This window comes from Xiphophorus hellerii, chromosome 23 (assembly GCF_003331165.1).
Source record: "Xiphophorus hellerii strain 12219 chromosome 23, Xiphophorus_hellerii-4.1, whole genome shotgun sequence".
NCBI classification, from domain to species: Eukaryota; Metazoa; Chordata; class Actinopteri; order Cyprinodontiformes; family Poeciliidae; genus Xiphophorus; species Xiphophorus hellerii.
In genome coordinates this window covers 7,555,167-7,570,439 of record NC_045694.1, presented here as the reverse complement: position 1 = coordinate 7,570,439, position 15,273 = coordinate 7,555,167, and the positions used below count along the sequence as shown (strand labels likewise).

At 37.4% G+C, this 15,273-nt stretch overlaps 2 protein-coding genes across 3 annotated transcripts in view; one reads left to right on the top strand and one right to left on the bottom strand.

Annotated features, from left to right (window-relative positions):
* The window catches only part of fgf13a (fibroblast growth factor 13a), a 106,495-nt gene extending 105,681 nt beyond the window's left edge, over window positions 1–814 (bottom strand). Inside the window, exon 1 of the mRNA XM_032555099.1 lies at window positions 594–814. The gene's annotated coding sequence lies outside the window, so the exon portion shown is untranslated. The remainder of the gene's footprint in view (window positions 1–593) is intronic.
* A 10,827-nt stretch (window positions 815–11,641) lies between these two features.
* f9a (coagulation factor IXa) lies at window positions 11,642–14,846 on the top strand. Of its 2 annotated transcripts, XM_032555334.1 has the most exons (8): window positions 11,645–11,766; window positions 11,844–12,019; window positions 12,096–12,120; window positions 12,223–12,336; window positions 13,099–13,233; window positions 13,310–13,617; window positions 13,714–13,837; window positions 14,170–14,846. In XM_032555334.1, the coding sequence occupies exons 1-8, from the start codon at window positions 11,670–11,672 to the stop codon at window positions 14,757–14,759; spliced, it is 1,569 nt and encodes a 522-aa protein (XP_032411225.1). In that variant the 5' UTR covers window positions 11,645–11,669; the 3' UTR covers window positions 14,760–14,846. The 2 variants fall into 2 exon arrangements, with proteins under 2 accessions (XP_032411224.1, XP_032411225.1); XM_032555333.1 differs by having other exon boundaries at window positions 11,642–11,766; window positions 13,310–13,837.
* Window positions 14,847–15,273: the final 427 nt, after the last annotated feature.

Here is a 15,273-nt window from a genome sequence, read left to right as displayed (position 1 = left end):
CAGTTAACTTTCCATTGGTGTATTTTTCCAAAACCAATATACACTGACACAGCGGGTCATAAAGTCTGAATTTCCACTGTGAAATTTCACAAAATGCAATGATTTTAAAAAGCAAACTGGTAAAGAAATCACAAGAGGCACACAAGTCAAGCTGAAAATAGTTAACACTGTAAGTGTTAACTATTGGTGAAGAAGAAATGGGATTAGAAACATAAAAAATAAAAGAAAGCATAGTACAAATGGATAGACTCAAAAAAAATTGTAATTAATTATTTTCCCCTTCAGTGATGTGATTGGATACAAGTTTATGGAAGCTCGATTAGGGTTTTGTATTTTGTTTTACAGCTAAATAGCAAAGAAGCAAACAAAAAATACTAAAACTGACCACAGGATGTTGATCTTCAGGAGACAAACTACATCTAATGTAAGTTGGGTTAATTTTACAAAAAGCATGCAGCAGCTATTTGACTATTTCTTACCATTCACTAATAATTGTTTGCTTTGTGTGACTAAATATGATTAAATTGTGATTAAATAGTTTTATTCCCAGTAACATTCGATTTTGAAGGGTATGGATATTATAAAGTCCTTACCTTTACACTGCGGAGAAGCCTGGAAGCTGCAGCTGAAACTTCCTGTTAAAGTCTCCAGTTTCATGCAGTAACGTCACCACATGGAAAGTTCACTTCGACTTGTCATTAGAGCTTCAATGTTGACGTCAGAAGACAACTCACAGCAAAGTTTTAGCTTTGATCCAGAAGTCCAGGCCAATCCCAGCTGGATATTTTCAGAGGTGATGTGACATTTCCATCCAGGTTGAGCAGGTCTGTGCTACTCAGTGGTGTACGAGGAAACAGACCTGTAGTTGGAAGGTCGCAAGATCTGTTATTTTTAGAAGAAACTTGAACCTCTTTGAACTTTCTTGACATGCTCAGATCTTCTTCCATTTGTCTGAGGACACTCAAATGTGTTGTAAAGTGCTTTTGCCTCAAATGGTCAGTGCAGATTTTACACAAAGATACTTTCTTTGGTCTCTGGATTAAAAGAATGACCTACGCTGAATTAAAAAAATAATAATTTCAGAGCTTAAGTTGACCTGAGTTATAAAACAAAGAAAGTTTATACAGAGTAACATAAACACTGAAGTAGTGCAAAGATCTGCCTCACAAGATGGACACTTGCACAAGCTACTGCATAAAATGTGAGGGTTAGAGAGAGTGTAAATGTCACTGGATTGTGTTCCCACTGTGTCCACGGCCTGTGACCTGTTTTGACCTTTCCAGCAGAGCTGCGTCCGTCCTCAGTCTGTTTAAAGCAAAGCCCAGAGGCATGTTTGATTCGGCAGTAGCAAGCTCCTGACTCACACTCTGTCATACCCAGGCAGTGTCCACCCATGTCACAAAATAACTCTGAATCACTTGTTTTGAGCTGCTGATTGCGATATTTCAGTCGGATAACAATGACAATGCTTTCAGCTAACGTTATGCCACACACGCACAAAGACAAGTTTGCTTGCTTGCAAAATTACAATTTTCATGTAACAGACAAATCCCTTCAAAATGCTTAGCAATGTTAGAAAAATATCTTAAATGTCTGATAAAGTTTTAAAATAATTTAGAGCTGTGTGTATGTTATACAAACTTAAAATGAAAGTTTTAAGTTTGTATAACTAAAATGAAACTGACAACAAGGTCTTTAATAGAGGTGTCTGTGTAGTCAGATGTGTGGCTCTTCTAAATTATGAGATTGGTAACTCCAAAATAAAGACATAATTTCTCAAGAAAACAATTACCAACTCTAATTTCTAGGTCTGAAATTGTCTAGTCTAATTATTTGTTTGTTTCTTTTATACTCACCATTGTTTGACCCATTAGATGCTACAGCCAGAGCAGGTGAATGGGAGGGGCCGGCCCAGCATTTCCTGTTTAAATGATTGCATGATGTCACTGATTGCATCACTGTGTGCAGCCAAATGGAGGGTTTTCTTTTTTTTATTGTACTGTTTGGTTTCTTTCATGTAACCTTTTGAATTTCGACACATTAAATTATTAATTTAGTTATGCAGATGAGATTGTAAACTAGATTAATATTCTGATTCCTGTTTCTTTGTTTAGATTTTGTGGTTTGGTTTGGTCTAATGAAGTGCAGATGTGTTGCCAATTCTAGTAAGATTTTAGATACATGAGAGGGACGTCAGAAAACAAAGATGTTAAAGAATAAAACCCACCAGAAAAACTTGAAGCTGGCTGCTGGTATTGTTTTCTTATCACCTTTTCTGACCCAATGAGAACACAGTGTTATGTTTTTTATGGTGTAAAACACTTTGAAGCTTTACTTAAAATCAGAACCATTGCATAGAGAAGCCAAAATGAGTCATGTGGATAAACTTAAAGTTCTCTCTCAGGAGCAAGCTGTTGGTGGTTGAATTTTGATGCCCACTTGGATATTGCTGTGTCAGTTAGCTATCAAATTAAACAAAAAGTGCCCACTGTATTCACACTCAGGGTGGCGCTGATGAGGTAATCAGGCTGCTTCTCCCACACGAGTGTGGCTAATGACAACAGTTTCCAGCTTTAATCAGTGAGGTCAAGGACTGTTTGGTTGCTACCTAAGGTGACATTTGAGAAATAAAAAAAAAGAAGCTGAGTACATTTAAGGAGGTGACTGTGTAGAAAGAGATTTCATAATCATCATCAATTTTATTAAAGACACAAGTAGACTAAATAAGTAGACTATATACTTTTCATATATAAAAAAAATGTCATGAGGTTTGGAAACAACACTTAAAGTTGGCATTCACGAATTTACAAAGGTCATAAGCACAGACTGGGTTAAAATACTGCATCCCATGCTCACTTATTTATTATAAATAAACAATATGGAGTAATAATGTGCAACAAAGCCAAATTCAAACTTGAAAAGAAAAATACAGTAAAGATGGCATACACGTCTGTGTATTTTAATATACAGGTGTTCAAAATGGATGACTGCATCAATATTATAGAAAACAATGTTTTACTATCAATGGTTTTTTTTAAATGTATGTTTTACATTTCAAAAGTGTCAAATTAATTTCAAAGACCATGAAAGAGTCAGCAAATAAAGAAATATTGCTGGTCAGAGTCAAAATGTAACTAATGCTGTCATATTTCTCTCCCATATGTCAGATAAGTGACATAGCAGCTACCAAGATCACATTTTATAGCCGTCGTGTCAGAACACCACATGAGCCACATCTGCAGCCTCTGACCCACATCAAACCTCCATCCTCCCACATGTCAGTGAATAATTACTACCTGAAACGTGTTTATTAGTGTGACGACTCACCCATTTCTACCCAATTTCTCTAGTTCAATATGTTTTTTTTTTTAAATTTGTGTTTCTGACATCAATCTAGAAAACAACAGAGCTTTGAGGGCATATTGTGACCAGGAGCAGTGGGAGCTCCACTTTTCATTAACGGTGGCTGAACATCACAAAGCCGCCAGCGACTGTCAGCCTGGCTGCATCACAGCACACAGCACCAAGAGTGGATCTGAGCTTTCATTTTTCATGAAGTCACAGTATAAATGTATCATCAGAACACTATGAGGAAACATGAGCTTTGTTCACTTACATTAGATACTGTCAGCTTGTGCTATTGTGTTTTCTAACATCCTAAAATTAGGAAGCGAATACTGATAGCTCACTGGCACACTAACCTTTCTCTGACAATGACTTAAACTAAATTCATATTCTCTAACTTATACCTTATTTGTTTATAAGTAAAATAAATTTAAACGAGTCACTGCCTTTACTTACAGTACCATGCAACAGCATTCATAACCCTGTAAGTTTATTTGTTTTTTACATTTAGCCACTTTAACTTTAAAACTTCTCGCCCGGAACGTTAGCTGGAGATAGACACCAGCTCCCCTCCCGACCCCACTAGGGACGAGGGTGTTAGAAAATGGATGGATGGAACTTTAAAACTACAGACTTCAATACATTTTGTTAAGATATCATGCAATAGTCCAACACAAAGCTATAATTTAGTGAAATGCAAGGAGATACAAGATTTTGATTTACATTATTTTGCCAATGAAAATCTGAAAATATTAGTATGCATTTGTATTAAGTCCCTTTTAACTCTTATACCCCTAAATAAATGTAACAAGTCAAAACTTCACATATGTTCAGGTCATATATGACGCATACATTTAAAGTAGAAACAAAAATAGTCAAATAAAAGTGTAGTTTGTGTATTGTGTTCAGCCCAGTGAATCTGCACTATTGGCTTTTATAGCAGCGATCCGCATCCACTGAATGAAGTTTTCACCAAAGCATGCACAGCTTTCATCAACAGGTTTTCCCCTGCATTTAGCTGACTCCATTTTCTCTTTAACTTTGATGTCTGTCCCTTGCAGAAGCAAAGCATCTCCACAGTATGATGCTTCAAACTCAGTACTTAAGTGTACAGTATGTTCAGGGTGATGTGCAAAGTTAGTTTATTGGCATAAATGGTTTGATTTGTTATCGCTGACCAGAGTACTTTCTCTGACAATGACTTAAACTGAATTCAAATTCACTAACTGAAACAAAGGAAACACAAAGTGTGTTTGTTTGTGTTTATAGGGCTATAGGACCAATAGGTCCTGTAGGAGCCAATAGGATTCCTATTGGCTTTCTTTCAAAAGCAGATTTCTGTCATTCTTCAGTAATAAAGAAGTGTGATATGAATACTTTCAAAAAGCAGTAAAACTTTCTTCAGGACAACAAAACATAATTCCTTTTATGCAAAAGGGCATTTGTGCAACAGGACAAAGGATATGCAGCTTTAAAGTCAGAAAAAAATATTAATTTATGTAGTAAGCTATCTGAAATAATGTCAATGATTCATCAAGAGGACGGGGAAGTAGGCGTTTGCCTTGAGGGACTCTCTGTCCCTCTGGATATTACTGCACAACCTTAAAAGAGGAGTGTTGTGAGGAAGGTTCGACAGTGCAGCTCCACTTTTAGTTTTTGAGTATAAAATGAAAAAATAATTACATTTTTAGTTCTCTAACTCTTTAAATGCACATTTTAAAGATCGAAACTTAATCTTTAATGTCTCTCTATTGTTATCCAGGCTTGAAGAGTCACAAAATCACAAAACAAACACAGGATTTTGAGAAAGAAAACTACCGTACAGCTAAACTAAACTAAAATTAAATAAAACAATAACACAGGAGTGTTAGAACGGTTTGTTTAATAGTTATTTGGGCTTTCTGGATACTTTTCAAAGCTTTTCTTCAGACATCAGCTGCTTTCCTACCTGTCAGCAATAAATATTTAAGAGTGAATCATAAGAAATGTGTGGGGTAAAGATACAGAAGCCCAGAGATGCATCAGTCTTCCACTGATCAGCTTTTCAACACCAGGTTTTCCACTATGAGTGCTTTGAGAATCACCTTCTGGTTTTAAAATATCTTTTTATATCTGTCAAACTGTTCAACTTCTGTACTTTTATAAGTAAATGGTAAAATGGACTGAACTTATATAGCGCTTTTCCAGTCATTTTGACCACTCAAAGCGCTTTACACTAGAGTCACACTCACCCAGTCACCCACACAAACACACACACATTTATACACCGATACGCAGATCGGTAGGCAAAAAGTAGACTCTACCAGAGTAATTTAGCATATCTCGATATTCTCAGCAATATAAACTCTGACTCAGCAGTTGCAGCGGGATAGGCTGGATGACAGCTGGACAACAGAACTCTCCTCAGCCCTCTGCACAAAACGTCAAAGGCAATAATTTCATTGCAAATAAAAAATGATAAAACTTCAGAAGCTGAAAACAATGTGATTTAGCCTCAGGTGCAGGAAGAAATCAACCAGACGAAGAAGTAGATCTTTATCTGGAACAACATGACAGTGACGCTAATGCTAAAAACCTGGCTGCCAAAGCCGTTCTGTAAGCCTGTGCCCAAGTCAAGTCAAGTTTATTTGCAAAACACATTTCAGCAACAAGCCATTTAACCGTGCTTTACTTGATAAAAACATAATACAATAGTTTTTAATCATGACTAATTATGAAACATTTTGTCAAATGCCATCTTCAAAATCATCAAGCATAATCATCATCAACTATACATCAAATATATTGATCAATGTTTCAGTTATTATTAATCAATTGAGACCCTAAACGAACGGAGTTCTAAACCGGTGTTTCAGCTGTTTTGCAGTTTTCTGGAAGTTTGTTCCAGATTTGAGTAGCATAAAAACTGAATGTTGCTTCTCCATGTCTGGCTCTGATTCTGGAGATGCAGAGTAGACCAGAACCAGAAGACCAGAGAGGTCTGGAAAGTTGATACCATGACAACAGGTCAAGTATTAATGAGAACACGAGCAGCAATAATCTGCAGCTGTTGCAGTAATCAGTTTGACTAAAGATAAATCCATGGATGAGCTTCTCAAGATCTTGCTGGGACATAAGTCTTTTAATTGTAGAAATGTTCTTCAGGTGATAGAAGGCTGACTTTGTAACTGTCTTTATCTGTTTTTGCATGTTCAGGTCCCAAGATATCTAGGTAGAAGACAAATATGTTTTAGCGAAGGTCCATCACAGTCAGCAAGAAAATGTAGATCCAGAGTCAGACTGTGCAAAATGTCACATTTTTAAAGAATGAAAAAAATGGAAAAAGGAGGAAAGCAACAAAGCTCCCAAGAAGCTCAGAAAGATTTCACTCTAAAAATGAGTTTTGTAATCACAAAAAAATATAATCAAGTTTTGCAGAACAATATCCAATATTAACACTGGAAAGGTCTAGCTAGAAACAACAATCTTACAATTAGAAATATTAAATTAAGATCTGCAGGCAGCACTTCCTGTTCATGCTATATCAGCGTTTGACAGGATCAATCAAGTTTATTTGTGTACCACATTTCAGTAACAAGGTTTAAGGATTTGGTTTTTGTGTATGTTTCTACATTAGAGTCTCTGTGCTGTTGTATCTTCCCCTTAACTGTCTCCAGCCTTGTTTCCCCTGATTATCTCCCTGTGTATTTAATCCCACCTGTGTCCCCTGCTCCCTGTCGGATCCTTATCATGTCGCTGCAGTCGTGTCTCGTCTCCTTGTCTTTAGTTCCTCGTGTTTTGGTTCCAGTTGCTACCAGTGTCTGGGCGCCTTGCCTTTTTGCTCACCTGTGCTGCCTGGATTTTGTACTTTTTGCTTGGACTTCTGTTTTGTTCGTTATCATTATTAAACCATAATTTTCACCATAGCCAGAGTCTACCAAGTCATCCCCACCAACATCAAACCACAGTTCATGACACAAGGCAGCTCAAAGAGCTTTACATCATAAAAACACAACAGTACAAAGTCATAGAACACAGTTAACAATTGAAAAGTTACATTTTACCAAGTGCTGTCGTTGCACATGAAAATGTTGGTTAGAGTTTGATTTATTATGGTTCAGAAGCAACTCTAAGCAGATGGTGTTTTACTCTAGATTTAAAGAAACTCAGTGTTTCAGCAGTTTTACTGGATGAGTCTCCAAGGTGATTGTTAAAATCATACAGCATGGTAGCAAAGGATCACAAGCTAAAAGACTAAAACATAAAAACAACTTACTAAGCTTAAAGGAATAAATAAAATACAGACAATACATTCTTGGAAAAACAACTTAAAGAAGTGCCTTATGTCTAAAACTTATCAGTTCAGTAAACGGGCTTGAATTTGGCTGCATGCTTCAGATTTGCGGTCATCAGACCAAAACAGTATGTTTTTTTTGCTGCATGCCTTTTTTCTCTGCTCATCGTTTCTTTCTGTGCTCTGAGTTCACCTTAACCGGACGAGGCAGATGGCCGCTCATGCTGAGCCTGGCCCTGCCAAAGGGTGCTTCCTCTTAAAAGGAACCATTTCCTACCTACTGATGCCAAACGCCGCTCAGGGAAAAGGAGATTTTCGGGTTTCTCCTGGTCTAATTTTAACCATGCAGCCATAAAATGGGACGGTGTGTAGGTTATTGTATTGGTTTTGTATTGTGTAAATAAATAAAAAATGTTAATTAAAAAACAAAACTATTTGCTACTTATATTAAATCAGGTGTGATTTGTTGATTTTAAAGGTTTGGAGCTGAAGGTGTGACATTTGTTCACTCTGGGACTGCTGCTTTCGAAAAGCAACTGTTCATCACAGCGTGACAATGCAAGTAATTAACAGGAATCCATCTTTTACACCAGAGCATTTAGCTAATTATACTAAATAGCCTGAGGGAAGGTGATAATGCATGTGCAGTCACTTTAAGCTTCAATCTTTTATTCTCTTTTTAAAATAAGCTTTTTTTTCTGACAGCAATGACTTTTGATATAAATTAATTTAATGAGTTTGTTTTTATTTTACCACCAAGTGAGATTTTGTAGATAGTCTCGTAATAATCTAGAATATTAGAATTTCTAGTTTGCAGTTGTCACTGGAAGAGATATTTCTCCAAATTGCGATACATTTTCCATTAGGGAGCTAAATCTTCAGTCACTGGTGTCAAAACTTAACTGCAGTTTAGGTGAAGAAATTAAGACTATCAATAAATTATCACATTTTTACATTTCAACATGTTGAAACCCCAAACTCCAAGTTATTTAAGTGTTATTTTAAGTGATGGACCAATACAAAGTTGTACTCTGAAGTGGGAGAAACTAAATAAATTGCTTTCTTAATTCTTTGCTAGCAAAAATTACTAACAATGCAGCTGCTCTGTGAAAAGAAGGTTCAAATAAATTATAACATGAATAGATATGTGCAAAAGTTTGAGGTGTTTGATACATTTGCAAAGCACCAACTCAACATTTCCAACTGTGGTGTAGTTTATTTGATTCTCCTGAGTCAGATCCACAAAATACTCAACAGAAAATGGTTTTACCAGAACAAAACATGACCCGTTTGTAGACAACAACATGTTCGTGGTGAAAAAAACCCCCCAAAATAAATAAAACAGAAAAAAAGTAAACCTGGGCAGCCTGAACTCCCCCGCATCCCAAGAGATGCAACTCAGAAACAATCAATAGAAGAGAGCGAGCATCAGAGATTTCACTCTGCGAGGTCCTGACATGGACCTCCTCTGCGGTGACTAATCTAATTGGAGTCGACTCAGACTCCCCAACTGCTAAAGAACAAGGGAAGACAGACATGTCTGGGAGATCTTCTCTAATCAATATATGTCTACGGATTACTTCATATTATCTTCTCCATTTATACATCCACTCTATCTAAAATAAAAAAGTCAAGTCAGCATGTACGTTTCATGATTTTTCATAAAATTACTGAGAATTATTTTTTTTCTGCTCACTGAACACTGAAAGCCCAGTCATTTAGAGGTTGTTGTCCTCACTGCTGTTAAACTGGGCTTAGACTGTGTGGAAAGTATGACATTATGAAGCCCACATGCTCTCCATGAGGCTCAGCAACAGATTTACATTTAGAAATATGACTCAGGGAAGGCAGTGCAGGGTTTGTTTTGACTGAGGCTGAACAGGAGACATCAGCTGTGGCGAAAGTCTGTTATTTAAAGCTCTGAAAGTTTTAAAATCATGTTATAAACAAACATATTTACTGCTACTGAACCCTGATACTTGTGTGTGAAGATTGAGAAGCTCTTGCATCAAGTAGACAGCGTTAATTACTCAAGCATGAATTATTTAGCTTCTAAACGATTGAGGGAAATAAAAATGCCCGCAGTCGATAGCTGTTAACACTTGAGAGGACTTTGGACTCCCTGTGGGGGGATTCCACAGTCAGTGATGGGTTTCATCTTATACACCGGACCAGAAAATGATACCACAGCTAAATCTTTAGCTGGCATGCTGAATCAGCATCCAAGGTCCCTGAATGCATCATCGTCTTGAGTATTGACTGACCATATTGAATGATCGGTAGATGGTGTGAGGACAACAGGTAGAAAGAAAAAAAACATTAGACAGTTTGGGGTTAGTTCACATGATGTTCAGCTTGCGATTGCTTTAAATAATATAAATAATTAGCATTATATCTTATTGTTAATGCCTTACATACTGTTCTCTAAAATGGGCAAATAAATTAAGAATAGTGGGGGATAAACACTTTTGATCTCAGGTACATCGGTTCTATGAAATGTGTTGGTACTGACAGGAAAGGTCCCATCTCCCTTCAAAACAATAACTGTATAACTGTAGCAGGGATGGGTATGTAATGCCAGGTCAATAGGTCTGGTGTATATATAGGGGCAGGTCCATTTAAAGCTCTGAAGGTGAACAGAAAGATTTTAAACTCAGACATGAAGTGATCTGAATGTGTCCAGTTGTTGTGAAAGAAAGACATTTAAAACCAGCTGGAGAGCAAGGATTTGACCCAGTGGAGTTGAATTTGTCCCAACAAACAAGCAAATTAAATTTTTAACTAAGTTTTCACATTTACATTAAAAAATATTTTAATTTACAATGTATTTCAGTAAAAATATCCGCACCATAAACAGATCATGCATTTTACACAGCTGTAAGAACTACTGTCGTCATTAACGTTTTGGACTTGCATTGTTCATCATTGAACTAATATTAACTAATATTTCTGTGGAGGTTTTTCTATCAAATCTTCTTAATGCCATCTGATGGTCACTCATCCTGAACCAGGTTCTGCTGAGTTTTCCTTCTATTAAAACAAAAAAGTTCCTCTCCACTTTCACATGTTTGCTCAATATGAACAATGAGAGCAAGTTACAAACCTGATGCAATTGCCTGCGCTTCAGTTTGGTTGAATTTAATTAAATTATGTGAACCATAAACTGAAAGCATGAAAGACAATGCAACAGTATATCCTAAACTTCACTGATTTGGTTCAGTTATTCAAAAAGGAGTGAGACTTGATGTTTCTGCAGTGAACCTCATCTAACAAGTGATGTGGCGCCACCTTGTGGTAAATCCTTCAAAGTACATTTTTAAAATTCCTCTGGCTTGGCTTTATGCACTAGAGATGTTTAAATTTTATGTTTTTCTAAAGAGATGGCAGCATTTACATTTCATTCACATTTCATTGTGAGAATATAAACATTCCATGAAAAAAACAGCATTGGAGGAATTTAAAAAAAAAAATAAAGTCTTGCTCAATTCATGCCTGGACCTCAATGAAGTTATATTCATTTAATACAAAACTGTTTTTTAATTCCATAATGGTCACCCTTATTCAAATATGTCACCACCATATACTCAGTATGAAAACTAATGCAAATAATAATAAAAACACTTTATTATTGGCAACAAGCTTTTTCATGTCCATTATTTTAGTTTCTTAAAACTTGTGAACATGAAGAAAACACAAAGCAGTGGGATGGCTTCTTTCAGTTATGTCACCCCATCCAAATCATATATTAGCGATTTGTAAAATTGTGCTTTATTTATCCTTTATTTTTCATTATTTATGCAGATTTTTTTTCTCTCTGCAAAATGTCTCAATGTTTGACATTGAGGCATTTGTTGTCCAGCAGTTCAGGATAAACCATAAAGAATTGCCATTATTTGTCAGCAAACACACTTGATACAAAGTGGGAAAAACTGTCATTTTTATTTCACATGGATGTTGACTCAGTCAGGCAGATTGTTTTTCTTTTTCTCTGAACAAGCAGGCATCAAATTGTGAGTACAAGTGCGCAAACACGGAGTTGTACTTTGGAGCTATGGCTCAAAGTGTTTCTGTTGGATTTACGCTAAAAGTTAGGATGGCACGAGTTTTTCTGTCTTTGCTGCTTTTGGACTTTCACCTTGGCTTGGCAGGTATTAAATAACTTTCAAAAAAATTTTTAAAAGTGGTTATAAGAAGATCCAGTCTGTATATTGTGTTTTATATCTAGCCCCAAACAATGTGCTCCTCTCTGAGAAGACAGCCGACAGCTTCCTCAAGAGACACAAACGTGAGAACACTGGGAGGTTCGAGGAGTTTCTGCCGGGAAACCTGGAAAGAGAATGTATAGAAGAGAAATGTAACCTGGAAGAAGCCAGGGAGATATTTGAGAATGATGAAAAGACTGTGAGTATTTAATCATTGTATTTGGAACAAATTCTAATAGTTTGTGGCCATGGTTATGACTTACTCTGTGTTTTAGATGGCATTTTGGTCAAGATATGTAGGTAAGGGATCTTTTCAATCTGATATTTTAGGTAGAAGAAAGTGCTTATTTCAGGATAACATGGATGACGAAAAGTTAAAATCCTGTGTTTGACTTTCTTCAGATGGCAATCAGTGCGCATCGAGCCCATGTCTGAACCAGGGGTCATGCAAAGACCATCTGGGCTACTACATCTGCACATGTGTGTCTGGCTTCACTGGCACAAACTGTGAGATCGGTGAGTGCATTTTTCTTTAGCTGGACTCTAGTTTTTTGGGGGGGTTTTTACCTAAGAAAATTTTATTTTTCTCTGGCATACAACTCAAATTTGTTTACACCATGGTATCAGTGTCAGAGAATGAAAAAAACAATTTCTCTTGTTTCTAAATTGAATCAGTGACTCATATTGAGCAACAGTCTGGCTTTAGGTTACAGTATTGGATTGTTTGTCTTTCTCAATGTTCTGAAAACATCGACTGAATGTTTTGTGAGCTGCAGTCAAACTGAAAATGTTTTGTTTCTTTCGCAGCATGAAAGGTAGCAAAATAATTTTTTTAAAATTGCAAAACAAATGTGTGATGACAGACATACAAAGTGCAGTTTGTCACAAGGTGTGTAATAAACACAGATGAGACCCAACATGGCCTAAATAGTACAATACATGCCACATTTTACAGGTAGTGCATATCACCCTGAACACATTAGTTCATGATGAAACATGTTGGTGGCGGGATCAAGCTGTAGTGATGTGTAGGAAAGCTGGTCAAATCTGAGGTTTAGTGTTGCTAAATAAAAAATAACTTTATTATAAAATCTTATTAAAAACAAAGCTATCTTTGAAATTCCTAAAATTGTTATTTTAAAAAGTATTGATTCTTGGGAGTTTATAAAAAATGAATGCTATACTTCTCAGACATTTTTAAAGGATTTAGCACCAGGTCTTTGAAAGCAGTGTCAAAGGAGAAGCTTAATCCCGGTTCCTTTTTTCTTGTCTACACAGTCTTACAAAAAAGATGTGACGTAAACAATGGAGACTGCAAACACTTCTGTGGCACAATAGGAAACTTTGGGGCAAAATGCTTCTGCGCGACAGGATATGAGTTGATGTCGGATGGGGTCAGCTGTGAAGCAACAGGTTTGGATTTAAACAGCTGAATATCATGAGAAAGTAGAATTGGTTCTTATTAAAACCTCTTTTCCTTCTTTACCAGTTGAATTCCCCTGTGGGAAAACTGGACTAACCGTTGTGAAGCCAGTCATAAGGTCTTTCTACAACCCTGGGCTTTCAGACCACCTGAATGCCACATCTCCAACCAACATGACTCTTACAGCAGCAGCCAGCACCACAGAGCCAGATCTGGATTCGTATGACTATGACGACTTTGGTCAGAATCAGTCTCTTAGTGACCTGCTTTTATGGGAATCCAATCACTCTGAAAACATCTCTTTGGAGCCACAAATACCTTTCAAACGTATAGTTGGTGGGAGGTCAGCCGCTCCAGGAGAGATTCCCTGGCAGGTACCGTTTAGACGCACAGATATCAGGGACATTGTGGCATCCTGCACAACATTCTGTTTCTATCCCCTAGTCTGTTCATCAGTTTCATTTTTCCAGGTCGGACTGATAGCAAAGCCCAGTGGTCAGTTATTTTGTGGGGGCTCCATCCTCTCAGAGCGTTGGGTCATCACTGCTGCTCATTGTCTGAAGGAGGCGTCCGGCTCCTTCTCAGTCAGAGTGGGTAAGAATCACAGACGACACACTGAGCTGCTATTTAAAGCTAAATATCTGCAACAATACAGCCCTTTCCATTTCCTTTTCTTCCCTGATAAATACATTTACTCAATTTTAAATCGGATTTTCTGGTGTGAGATTCTTTGCAACAATATAATTTATTTAGTGGCTTTTTTTTCCACTGGGCAGAAATTGTAAAAGCCACTGTACGTGCAGAAAAAAAATATTTCTTTTTCTATTTATTGCTGTCAATTGGGCTCCATATGATTTCTATTCAAGAGCACAAATGGTGGTTAATTTGTATGGAGCTTAATTCATATCAAATTTCTCTGCAAACAGGGGAACATAATACTCAAATCACGGAGGGCCGAGAGCAAGACTATGAGGTGTTGGAGAAACACGCACACCCACGCTACAACGCAACCTTAAACACGTACAACCACGACATTGCCTTGCTCTACCTCAAAGACCCCATCAGCTTCTCAGCAATGGTCCGACCGATCTGCATCGGGCCCATGGCTTTCATCGAGGCCTTAATGAAGCAACCTTCCCCGGCTACGGTGAGCGGCTGGGGCCGCACTCGCTTCCTGGGGTTCACTTCCAACATTCTGCAGAAGATTGAGGTTCCCTTCATAGATCAGACTGAGTGTAAAAAAAGCAGCAACGAAAGGATCACTCCTGTCATGTTCTGCGCTGGATTCTACAATGTGGCCAAAGACGCCTGTCAGGGCGACAGCGGAGGTCCTCATGCAAAGAGCTACCGGGACACTTGGTTCCTGACGGGGATTGTGAGCTGGGGGGAGGAATGTGCAAAAGAAGGGAAGTACGGCGTGTACACCCGGGTTTCTGTTTACTACAGCTGGATAAAGTATGTGATGAGTGTAACTAAGCGCAGGCTGGGTTCAGATGTGGAATACCCAGACTCATGACTGTGCATGGATGTTGATATACAGCGCAGGCCACATTTTTGGCACATCAATTAGCAAATCACCTCAAAATAAATCAATCTTTCATTACAGCAGCATAGGATCCAACTTAAATTTCTTTCAGTGAGACATAAGTATGAGACGAACCATTTTCATAACTTTGCTGTTAATACCATACTACCAAAAATTCTTTATGAAATACGAAAAGCACTTAGTCGTATCCTAAAATGTTTTTGCATTCTTTTTTATACTCTCTCTTTACATCATGTGTCTAACTTCAGTTCTCAACTTCTAATGTCCTGCATCGCTTTGAATCAAACGGCTGGACTTTGAATCACAAGCAGAACTTGGTAGAACCTGATTGGTGAACATTGGTTTAATATTCTACAATCCTCTCTTTAGATCACCTCTCAGGGTTTGTAACAGATTCTGGACTGAGACGGTCTTGGTAGAATATTGAATGCGATTCTGGTCAATCATTTCTATTGTGTGTTTTGGAGCAAGGACTCAATAATGA

Coding starts and splice junctions, on each gene's coding strand:
- f9a (XM_032555333.1), top strand. CDS start 11,670: ATGGCTCAAAGTGTTTCTGTTGGATTTACGCTAAAAGTTAGGATGGCA. Junction 11,767..11,843: donor CTTTCACCTTGGCTTGGCAG/GTATTAAATAAC, acceptor TTTTATATCTAG/CCCCAAACAATGTGCTCCTC. Junction 12,020..12,095: donor TTGAGAATGATGAAAAGACT/GTGAGTATTTAA, acceptor TCTGTGTTTTAG/ATGGCATTTTGGTCAAGATA.